Source organism: Cavia porcellus, unplaced genomic scaffold, assembly GCF_034190915.1.
Source record: "Cavia porcellus strain 051 isolate PalLab524CR breed Dunkin Hartley unplaced genomic scaffold, mCavPor4.1 scaffold_28, whole genome shotgun sequence".
NCBI classification, from domain to species: domain Eukaryota; kingdom Metazoa; phylum Chordata; class Mammalia; order Rodentia; family Caviidae; genus Cavia; species Cavia porcellus.
In genome coordinates this window covers 31,343,850-31,356,079 of record NW_026947511.1, presented here as the reverse complement: position 1 = coordinate 31,356,079, position 12,230 = coordinate 31,343,850, and the positions used below count along the sequence as shown (strand labels likewise).

At 38.1% G+C, this 12,230-nt stretch overlaps 1 protein-coding gene across 12 annotated transcripts in view; it reads left to right on the top strand.

The window, feature by feature from the left end:
• The window catches only part of Usp54 (ubiquitin specific peptidase 54), a 119,712-nt gene that overhangs the window by 42,489 nt on the left and 64,993 nt on the right, over window positions 1-12,230 (top strand). For 11 of the 12 annotated variants that reach the window (XM_063239316.1, XM_063239315.1, XM_063239312.1 and 8 more), the window contains exon 2: window positions 11,404-12,223. In XM_063239316.1, coding sequence (XP_063095386.1) covers window positions 12,077-12,223 — 147 coding nt within the window. In that variant the 5' untranslated portion in view covers window positions 11,404-12,076. Of the gene's footprint in view, window positions 1-1,649; window positions 1,767-11,403; window positions 12,224-12,230 lie in introns of all 12 variants that reach the window. The other variant, XM_063239309.1, reaches the window with a different exon arrangement.

The window sequence follows — 12,230 nt, the reverse complement described above, 5'->3', positions numbered from 1 at the left end:
TACCAGGGATCGAACTCATGACTGCCTGCTTACAAGGCAGGCACTTATGCCGCTGAGCTAAATCCCCAGCCCCTTTTTTGGTCTTTTTAGACAGGGCTTCACTGTGCAGTTCAGGCTGGCCTTGAACTCACTTTGTATCCCGTGCTGACCTCAAAATTGCAGTGATCCTCTGCTTCAGCGTCTGGAGTACTAGGATTTCAGGCATGTGCCACCATGTCCAACTGTGAATAAATGTTGAAATCATGATTTTTATATTATTTCTACAAGTCTCTTCTACATGCATGTTTTTCTTTCTTGCTTGTTTTTTTTTTTTTTTTTTTTTTTTATCAGTAAAAGGAATCGAACTCACGACTGCCTGCTGCAAGGCAGGTACTTATGCCACTGAGCTAAATCCCCAGCCCCTAACATGAGTGTTTTTCAAAGGATTTTCAAAACAGTTGTATGTGTAGATTTTCTCCTCAGTGTGATTTCATTCACATATTTGACAGCACTCATGTATCCTGAAGGCTTTCCTACATTCCCTACATAGCCTTTGGGGCTAGTGTGGTCTTGTTCTAAGGATTAGGGTCTGTGTTACCTGAATTCTTCCCACATTTCTTATATGCAGAGTTGTGTGTGAGTTCTTTTATGTTTATAAAATAAAGACCCTACAGCAAATTTTTTGCCAAAGTGCCTACGTGCATGGAGTTTCTACCCTGTATGCATGATTTCATGAATTTGACGGCATTTTTGTGTATTGAATGCTTTTCCCACATTGCTTACATACGTAGTGTTTCTCCCCATGTGAGGTTTTTTTGTGCCCGTGAAATGAGTACATATCAACAAATCCTTTTGTACGTTGCTTACATACATAGTTTATCCCCACTGTGAGTTCTTTCATAACTTTGACAGAGACTGGATCCACCAAAAGCTTTCCTACCTTGCTTACATACATAGTATTTTCCCCTAGTATGGTATCTTTTATAGCTACACAATGAAGATACATAAACAAATCCTTCTCCACATTGCTTACATACATAGGATCTCTCTCCAGTGTGAATTCTTCTTTGTACTCAAAAGTTAGTGTTTTGGCTGAAAGATTTTAATCCGTTTTGTTTTTCTTTGTAGGGGGTACTAGGGATTGAAGACAGGGCTTTCAGAGAGAGATAAATCCCAGCGCCTTTTCATTTTTTGAGACACAGTTTTGTTAAATTGCTAAATTGTCCATGTGGTGGCCTTGAACTTGTGGTGATCCTCCTGCCTTTATTTTCCTGATTACTGGGATGACAGGCATGCACCACCAGGCCCAGCCAAAGTGCTGGGACTGTTGACATGCCACCACACCCAGTTTAGTTTCTCAGTTTTTGTGTCTTATAATCTCTATACTTCTAGAGAGTATTGATTATTTGTCAGGTGACCCTCTATTCAAATTTGTCTCGTTTTCTCTACTTGGGCTACTACTTGGGCTTTCTAACAAACAGGGACTAAGAGAAGTTGACTTTGTTGGAATACAGTGTGGATTAATTAGGCTGACTACAGCCTAATTGAAATTGAACAGGTGTCATGTAGTTTAGGCAACAGTACCACAGAAATAATGTTGTATCTTTCTCAATCATAATAAGACATTTATGACACAATGTTTATTATCAATGGTGATTTTTTTTGTTCAGGCTGGTCTTGAAATCATTATGTAGATTAAGCTGCCTTTGAACTTCCAGCAATCCACTTGCCTGAGCCTCCTAAGTCCTGAGATTACAAGAGTGCACTAACACACCTGGCTATCACTGGTGAGTGTGGCCTCGATTATTTAAGGTCGTTTCTGCTAAGTTTCTCCACTAAAGTTACTCTTTTTTGTAGTTAGTAAATATTTTTGGTGAAGATACTTTGATACTATTATTTGCATGAATGCCATAGGGTTTTTGCACATAAAATTAGTAGTATCTACTTAGAGATCTTATCAAACTTTAGTTCTTGTGAAGTGAGTTCCCTTGAAAGATCTGTCCCCTTCTAGGCTTCCTGCACCTTGTACCTGGTTTTATTAAAGGGTCCCTCGTCTTTGAAGGAACAAATTCTGTGTAGCTTTTGTTACTCTCAATGACTTACTCATAATGAAGTCTTTTATGCTGCAGGTCTCTGGACTTCATTTATCCCACTGTCCCCTAGGGCATGAGGCTCTTCTAGTCTAGTGTCCTTCTAGATGTCATGTCTCTTGATGACCAAGGAACAGCTTCATTTGAATGACTACTTGGGCTTTCTAACAAACAGGGACTAAGAGAAGTTGACTTTGTTGGAATACAGTGTGGATTAATTAGGCTGACTACAGCCACAGCCTGGTTTACTTTGACTTGAGGAAAATGACTGCAGATTATATTGTATTATATATTCTTACTATGAAGAAATCCTTTTGTATTTCATTAACATAGAGCAGTAAATTGCTATTTCTAAATTTCGAAAGGTCTTTAGCTGGGCATGGAGACACATGCCTGTAATTCCAGTACTCAGGAGGCAGGAGGATGACTTTGAGTCGGAGGCCAGTCTGAGTTGTGTAGTGAGATTTCAGCTTCCAGAGCCGTACCTCTAATCCTGGGAATTTTGCTGTGACTGTTTCCATTTAGCTCCGTCATTTCTATCTTGTGGATTTTGGAGCCCTTGTAGCAGTACTGTAGTCAAGAATCCACATAGCAACTGTGAACCAAACCTTGTAATTTAGGTCTGTGTAGTGCTAATAAAATTTATACAATGGATAACACATTAGATGCTTTGATTCATATAATGTAAACTTGTTAATTGAACTCAGAGTAGCTTTTTATTTGGTACTTTGGATTTTTTGTGAGGCAGGATCTCACTCCATAGGCAGGCTGGCCTAGAACTCACTTATGTAGCACATACTGGCCTCAAACTCATGGTGATCATCCTGTCTCAGTCTTCCAAATGCTGGGATTACAGGCATGTGATACCATGCCTGGCAAAGTAGCTTTTTGAATTATGCATTTTCTCATGTAACAATAAAATTAATTCCTTTTCTATTTTTAAACATTTTTTTATTTTTGGTAATGGGGATCAAACTTACAACCTTGCTCTTGCCAGGCAGGCGCTTACACTGCTGAGCTAAATCCCTGGCCCAATAAAATTAATTTCTGAAATACAATCTGAGAAAGATTCAGATTCTCTGGGACCTGAAGCTTATACAGTTATATAATGCAGGGGATCCTCTTTAAATTAAACCCTTTTTTCTTTTTTTGGACTGGAGGTTGAACCTTGACCCTTTGCACTGAGCTATATGCCCAGCCCTTTTTTATTTTTTTATGTTGGGGTCTTGCTGAGTTCCCCAGGCTGGCCCTGAACTTGTCATCTTCTTTCTTCAGCCTCTCAAACTGGTATTATAGGTGTGTGCCACCGTACTCAGTGAGAAAAACATCTTTTGTTTTTAAAAATTATTTTTAGATATTTTTTCTGCTTTTTAAAATTAGTGCATGTACAGAGTCATGGGGTTTTGCTTTGGCAGATTTGTGCATGCATATAAATATTTTAATCATTTAGGAAAACACTTTAAAAATAGTGAATTAGATACTAGATCTTGAGGGCCCATGTAAGAGAGGAGCCCAGAACCTTAAACTTCATTACTGTCTGATAAATCTGCCTTTAGATGTAGGAATCTGTAGAATAGCTAGAATCTATTGTTTCCCATCAACTCATGCATGAAAAGGTTTTGACTTATTTTTTAGGTTGACAGAAGGTGGGATATATAACTTAACTTCTACATAAAGACATAGATAACAGAGAATATTCTTCCTTCTCAATTTTAGGTTCTACTTTCCCAAGCCCTTGATGTTAGAGACAACAAAATAATGTACACTATTTTGATTTATTAAACCCCCAGAAGTCCCAACTAGTGATGATTAAACATAAGAATTTGGACTGGGGCCAGGAATATAGCTCAGTGGCACAAGCACCTGTCTGGCAAGCACAAGGTCCTGATTCAATTTCTGATAGCAAAGGAAAAACATTGTGGACAAGCTAACTTGGGGCTGCTTAAGGTTTATTCAACAATGATAAAATATACGTCATTTATGTCATTTTTCTAAGTTGAGAACATCATGGTAGTAAGATTCTGATATGATTTCTCCTGTTTACTACTACACAGGTTTAGAATTTTGTCAGAAACTATTTTTTTATTGGTACATTTTAGATACATAATGGTAATGTTCATCATAGAAAATTTGTACCTGTGCATGATATATTTTACTTATTTTTTCCCCATTTTCATTCCTGTCCCTTCCCTTCAAACTCTTATTTACAAAAATTCTGTTTCCGCTTTTTTCTTTCAGTCTCTTATTTTCTTGTTTCTTTTTCCCTATCCCCCTGGTTCTCCTCATTTAAACATTTTCTTCCCATTTCCCAATATCTATCATTTTTTGGTCCTTAAGTATGCTTTTGATTTCTCACACCAGAGAAGCAATATGATCTTTAACCATGGTGTCTATTCTAGCACTTGGGAGGCTGAGGCAGGAGGATCATTGCAAGCTTGAGACTAGCTGGGCTACAAAGTGAGCTCAAGGCCAGCTTGAACTGGATAGAGAGATCCTGTCTCAAAAAGGCAGAAAAAAATGAAAAAAGAAAAAAAAGTTATATGTGTATCTGATTTATTTCACTTAGGAGTGTGGTTTTGAAGGTACATTCATTCAGCTAGGAATGTCTCAAGCTTATCCTTCCTTATGGCAGAGTAGTACTCCATTGTATTAAAAATCCCCACATCTTCTTTATCTATTCATTGGTTGATGGAAAACTGGGCTGTTTCCAAGGTTTAGCTATTACAAACTGTTTCCATGATTTCCCTAAGATCTTATATTTTTAAAATCTGTATCTGCTATAGAGTCACTAATCAAGTTTTTTTATTATGGTCACAATCTCTATAGTTATCTGAGAAATTATTTTCTTTCTTCTTTGTTTCTTTTTTTCCTTCCTTCCTTCTTTTTTTTTTTTTTTTTTTTTTTTTTGTCTTTTTATCGGTACCAGGGATCGAACTCACAACTGCCTGCTTGCAAGGCAGGCGCTTATGCCGCTGAGCTAAATCCCCAGCCCCCCTTCCTTCTTTTTGAGACAGTGCCTGGCCTTGAACTCAGGCTGTTACTTGGCTAAAGGAGTATAATCAGCAATAACAATAGCATCAAGCACAGTCTAGAAAATGATAAGCTGTGGTAACTATTTATTTGCCACCTTTAAACCATATGAAGTATGTTTGTGGTTATATAACAAAATCTAAAACCAGAAAATTATATACAGTAAATATGCCTTCAATATAGCAATTTTACCCTCAAGGGAGGAAATTTAAAAGGGGTTGGGAGGGAAAATAGAGAAATAAGAGGAACCAAAGCAAGGCCGGAGGACAAAGAAGAATATGCAAACTTTGGGAAACAGGTGAAGAAGATAAGAAAGGAATAGACCAGAAGAACTAAAAGCATGAAAAAAATAAAATAGTAACAAAAAAGCTAGAAACAATGTTCAACCAAAAAAAAAAAAAAAAACCTATAACAAGCAAAAATAAAAAATAAAGAAATAAAAGATGGATATAAGAAAAAATAGTCCACTTTAAGGCATTTCTCTGTTGTCATTGGTGGAAAAAGTTGGCAGACAGAGCCTAGATCCATGCCGATTAGTCCCAGCAAACCTGCTGTAGCTTTATGACAGGGTAGTAGATAATCCCAGCAAGTCTGAACCTTTAGTCCCAGCAAGTCTGCACCTTTAGTTCTACTGAAGTTCAGGCTGGTTTCTGGCTGTGAGGCTGGAACACAGTTTGTTTAACCTGCAGCACTCTGAGTGCTTCTTGCTGGTTTGAAGTCAGTTCTGCCTCAGGTACTAGGAATCAAACTCAGGACCTGTACTTGCCAGGTAGGCACCGAGCTGCTGAGTTACATCTCTGCCCCCCCCCCCCACAGCTGTTTTGAGTTCTAAGCTCAGTTGGCCCTGCTCTAAGATGGCTACTGACGAATTGCCCTCTCCTAGGGCATATCTGAACCCAAATAACTCAACAGCCACCACAGTTCATTGCTCTTGCTCTGGTGCGTTTCTCTGTGGAGGCCTCTAGGGTCACCAGTAGTCACTGTGTATCTGCAGGCTGGAGCCATCCCTCCCACACATCAAGCCAGGACTCAGGGTGAAACCACCTCTTCTGAGTTGAGATCTCTCTCTCTTCATTTTACCTGTGGGCTTCAATTCTCACTTTAGATCCTTGCTGGTTCCCAGGGACCCACTTTCCTTTAATCTTCATGGTGCTGTATTCTAGCATCTGGATGCCAAATCTCAGAGAGCCTGTTTCTCTGTTGCTTACCACTGTGCCATCTTCCCAGAGGTCAGAAACCAGTGTTTTTTGAGACATGGTCTCACTGTGTACTTTAGGCTAGTCTTTAACTTACCAGGTGTAGCCCAAGCTAGCTTTAAACTCATGCAATCCTCCTGCCTTAACTTCCTGAGAGCTGGGATTACAAGTGTATGCCACCATACCCAGCCAGCTACTTTTTATTTTTTGGTACCGGTGATCAAACTCATGACCTCACACCTCACACTTGCCAGGCAGGTGCTTATGCCGCTGAGCTGAATCTCCAGCCCCTTAGCCAGCTACTTTTATATGTTATATGTTAAGAATTTTGACTATTAGCTTTCACTGCTGGTACAGAAACACAGTTGACTTTTTTTTTTTGGTACCAGGGATTGAACTCATGACCTCGTGCTTGCTAGGCAGGCGCTTATGCTGCTGAGCTAAATCTCGGGCCCACAGTTGACTTTTTAAAATGTTGATTAGTATTTTAGACTTTATTGAATTAATTAGCTCTCCGACTTTTTTTTGTACAATACTTGAGACTTTAAAATGTAGAATAATGACAATAATGTCTGTAAATAAAAACAGTTTTGTCACATCCTTTGCAGCTGAAACACCTTCTATTTCTTTTCCTTATTTCACACGCTAAGACCTTCAGTATGATGCTGATCAAGAGTGGTCGGATTAGGCATTGTTCGTTTTCTTGGGACCTGGGAAGATGGGAGGGGTCCTATCAAAAATATTTTGGCCAGGCTGGGTGTGGTTGTGTGTGCTTATAATTTTAGCACTTAGGAGGCTGAGGCAGGAGTATCACTGAAGTTGAGGCTAGTAAACTGCATAGTAAAACCTTGTCTCAAAAAAGATTGAAAAAAGTTTTGATTGGCAACTGACATAGTTTGACAGTTAAAGAATAACTCAGGTTCTTGCCCATTTTGTACAAATACATACAAATAAGTAATTAGAGATATAGAGAAATACTAACTTTAAACACTATAATTGTATGATACGGATTAATGTAGCATTTCAGATAGGCGTTAATTGGGATATAAACTAGAGAAATGACTGTTGAAATATAAAAGAAGAATCAAGAAAAGGTTTTTGTAGGAAAAACTGACAGATCTATGTGTTTTGGATGGGGAAGCGGCAGAGGCATAGGAGAGACTACTGAAAGGTTGCAGCTGGGAGGCTGGAGATGACATTAACAAAAAGAGGGTCTAGTAGAGGAACTAACTCTAAGAGAAAGAATATGACTGCTGCTTTGAACATGTTGAGCTTACTGTAAAAGTGGGACAATGTAGTTGATCATTTGGCTCTAGAGGTCACGGAGTTTATGATTTATCAGTACAGAGGCGATGCTTCATATTATGAGGGAGAAAGCAATGGGAACACCAAGGGAAGGATTGTAGAGGAGAGTGAGAAGATTGATTAATACTTATGGAATGCCTACTCCCCAGCCCCCAACTATGTATTCTATGTATTCTAACTAGTATTGTGAGATACCCAAAATAAAAGTTTTCTTTCTTTTTCTTTTTCTCTTTCTTTCTGAGGCAGGGTCTTGCTATGCAGTTCAGGCTGGTTTTGGGCTCACTTTGTAGCCCAGGCTGGTCTCAAACTTGCAACAATCCATCTGCCTCAGACTCCCAAGTGCTAGGGTTACAGGAGTGTGTCACCACTCCCAGCTCTATCTTTTGTCTTTTTGAGACAGGCTCTCACTATGCAGTTCAAACTGGTCTTGAGCTCACATTGTAGCCCAGACTGGTCTCAAACTGGGAATAATCCTCCTGTCTCAGCTTCCCAAGTGCTGAGATTATAGGTATGTGCCATCATGCCCAGCTAGAATTTATCTTTTTACTTTTAGGTACTAAAATTCACTTCTTCAGTAAATTCATCATGTGTCTTTGTTTTTAAGCTTTGCTAGTGCTTTCATTTTATTCATTATGTCTCAAGCACTCTGTCAAACAGGTACTATTCTTGTTTTACAGATGCAAAAAATAAAGTTTAGGACACTGTCCTAGGTAATTTGGGATTATACAGGAAAGTAAAAATATATAAATTGAATATTTATCTATCTTTAAGTCTAGCTCTGGTCATCATTGTATTATATCACTATATTGTTTGTTCCTTACACCAACTTTATGTTATACTGTGTTTCAAACTTCATCTCTTTTTGGAAATTTGGTCTTGCTGTGTTGCCTAAAATACTTCTGAACTCCTGGGATCCTCTTGCTTCCGCCTCTGTAGCAGCTGGAGTTGTAGGCATGTACTACCACACCAGGCTCTGAGCTCCCCTTTTCATGGAAATAGTGCTGACTGTATTCCATTTCATTTTATCCTCATAGCTATACTTTTTCTATGTTTTTCTTTTTCCACCTCATCAAGTTTGAGATTGCCAGTATTATCTAGTATAGTTACTATCTACCATTTTAATGATTTTACCATGTTCTCTGTATTGAATCACTAATAATGCATAAGTTTTTAGTAAATATTGTAGAGATATAATTCCCTTTTAACTTATAAAATCATTTAATCTTACAGAGAATTTCAAGAAATACAAAGAATTCCCATCACTGTTTAGCAAAGTTCTCTTATTATAGGCACTTTACTCTACTTTACCGTATGTCTTTTTTTTTTTTTTTTTTTTTTTTTTTTTGTCTTTTTCCTTTTTATTGGCACCGGGCATCGAACTCATGACTGCCTGCTTGCAGGGCAGGTGCTTATGCCGCTGACCTAAATCTCCAGCCCCTACCATTTGTCTTTTTATCTATTTGTGCTTTGGAGTATTTCAGAGTAAGTTGCAGATATTTTTTTGAGTCAGGGTCGTGCAGTGTAATCTAGGCTGATTTTGAACTAACTGTGTAGCCCAAGATGGCCTCAAACTCATTATCCTCCTGTCTCAGCCTCCCATGTTTTGGGATTATCATCAGTTTTATCCTAAATTCTGCCTGAAAAATTTTTTCTTTTTAAAAACAAGTTGTTAGAGCCATATTGATATAGAGCTATAATTTACCTTCTCATATACCTCAGTAAATGAGATTGGAGAGTTGTTATGCTTTTGGTACAAGAGTTAGAACTAAACTTTTTTTCCTTCTTGTAGTACTGGGGATGAGGCAAGTTAGGCAAGTGCTCTCCTGAGAATATGTCTAGCCCTTTTTACTTTATTTTTGAGATAGAGTTTTCTAAATTGTCCAGGCTGACTTTGAATTTGGCTAATCTTTGTTCCACAGCCTCCCTAGTAGCTGAGATTATAAACACTTCATTTTAAGTGAAATCTTTTTGTCATCAGTATTTTCCTGGATCATTTTCACTGCCTCTCTTGCTTATGATTTTTTTTTTTTTTTTTTTTTTTTTTTGCTCTCTCCTCTTATTTCTGCCACAACCTAGAACAAATGTGAGGACCTGCTGTCTTACCCTATATAATGACTGCTTCATTCAGAACCCCGTAATCCCCTTTCTACTGCTGTCTTTTCCTTCTTTGCTCCCTGTACTTGGATGTGTTGTTGTAGGGCAGGCTGAGTTTCAGTAAGCTCCTAATGTGGATACTGGAAACCCTACCTGCCTGCCAAGTCCTTTTGGCTGTGAGCAAATCGGAGCCTTGTTACTTGTCATTCTTTTGTAGCAGTTGACCTAAAGGAATGCTGCACAGCCTGTTAGAAGTTGAATAGCCTTGAGTGGGTGTGTATGAGGGCGTGTGTAGAGAGGGGAGGGTCTGTAGTTTGTGTGAAATATGTGGGGTTCATTCCTGGTGTCGTGTTAAATCATCAGGCAGTGTGTAGTGACTACTTCCTTATGACTCCCACTGTGATAGGAGCTCTTGGAATACTGTAATAAAATACATAAGTAAGTGACAGTCTAATAACCAATCGTTCTAGCTATGCCATTTTGCTTTGAATTGGCAAATTAATATCTATAAGCCTCACTTTTATTTTCATGCAAAATTGAACTATTACTGTCTACCTATGGGGCTATTACAAAGATTCAATAGTGTTAAGTACTTAGCACATGCCTAACATTACTTGTTGTTTCATTTCATAGTCATTTCAGGATATATGACTGATACTGTACAAAACAAATAGAAGACAATAAAAACAGTGAATAATATGATGGTACAGTGTATACTCAAATACTTTAGTTATGACATGTAGTTTATGAAGATTCTAATAGTCTGGGAATTGAGGGAAGAGAAAGAACAGTCTTGTGGAAGCATTTAATATTCCTATGCCTCAATTTTTCCACTGGCTGGTACTTTCCCAGAGCAAGATTAAGATGTCCAAACAGTTTTTTTTAAGTGGTGCATATGGTAGGAAGGGAAAAGTGTTAACTCTTAGATATTTAACACCTCACATTCCAATTGTTCCTCAAGTGGATATGGCAGTTTGTAGGAAATCTTAAAAACTAGAAATTAGAGGATTTCCTTTCAGAGAAAGTAGTTGCTTTGATGTTACTCAAGTTGGTCAGTGGATGACCTCTGATTTTAGCCTCTCTAATATAATCTGAGGTTTAAATGATTTATATCCCAAATTATCTGATCCTATGGCAAAAAACAAACAAGCTATTTGTTTTGTACAGTCTTCTTGGGTGTTATGTGGCTTATTCACTACAAGTGTTTCTATTAGATGGGACATTTTTCCTCAGAATAGTCAAGACTGCTAACTTGTTTCTTTCTCATAAGCAAATCTTTTATGACCATATATATGGACAACATCTTTAAAAAGTACTCACAAAATCCAAAATAAATGAAATTCCTAGATTTGGTGTTTGGTTACTTGGTGATTTCTTTTTTATTTTGTTTTCCTTTTTGTTAGCCTGATTCTGGGGAAAGCTTGTATTTGGCTTTTATTTATATGCATGTCCACTTTCTTTAAGAAAATTATCAGAGAAGTTTCCCATGAACATAAAGCTGCTCACAGCTTTTTTTTTGGTAATAAATTTGAATGTGTCTCATTTTTGTTGTTCTTAGGATGTTTCTTTTCTTTTTTGGTATTGTTTGCCAAGGTTTCAAGTTTATAGTGAGAGGTGAGGCAACGTTGATCTTGGCAGGACAGTGCAAATCCAGTAGAGTCATTAAGTGACGCAAGGTTTTGACTTTTTTTTTTTCCTTTCTGTTAAAGCTCTCCGGCACAGCTGGCTCTTCTGGTTCCAGAAGAAAAGAAAAGAGATTTTCCGAAGGTCTGGCTGAAACAATAGAACCATTTGGGGCATATTACAAAGAGGCAGGAAAGACCATCAACAGCAGCAGCGTTTACAACAATAACCCTGGATAATCTAACCAAGCTTCTTGGCTTTGTGGGATCTTTGTCAGCTATTCCGAACTTGAGGTTTTGCTACAGAGGATGATGGGACAAGGTAATATAGGGCGAGGAGAGTTATGCTGGATTCTTATCAGTTGGAAAAATCTTCAGTTCATAGGAAGCACTATAAACAAGACTGAAGAACATGTTTTACTTTGATCCTGGATACTGTTGGAGTTGAAGATTACATCTGTTTTATCAGGATTTTTGGAGACAGTTTTTCAAAAAACAGAAGAAAACTGTACTTGAGCACTTCTCTATGCTAGTCTTATGTCATGTAACATTTTGAACACTGGAATAAGTGAGGGACAGCGCTGGCTCTAAGAGGATATCTGACTCCCTTTTGCTGATGATATGATGTTTGGAAAGTTGTAAACTCAAAGTCTTGCAAGATAAGCTCACTAAATTTATTTCAAGGACTACAGCAGATGAATATTCCCTGCCAAAAAGATACAAAGCCTTCTTTGTATTTTCAGGCTAAATGTGAACAATAATGTCTTGGAAAAGAAATTATTTTTCAGGGAGCCGTGGTACCGTTCAAGGGATGTTTGCTCCTCGAAGCTCAACCTCCATAGCTCCAAGCAAAGGCCTCAGCAATGAGCCAGGACAAAACAGCTGCTTCCTCAACAGTGCACTACAGGTAAGGG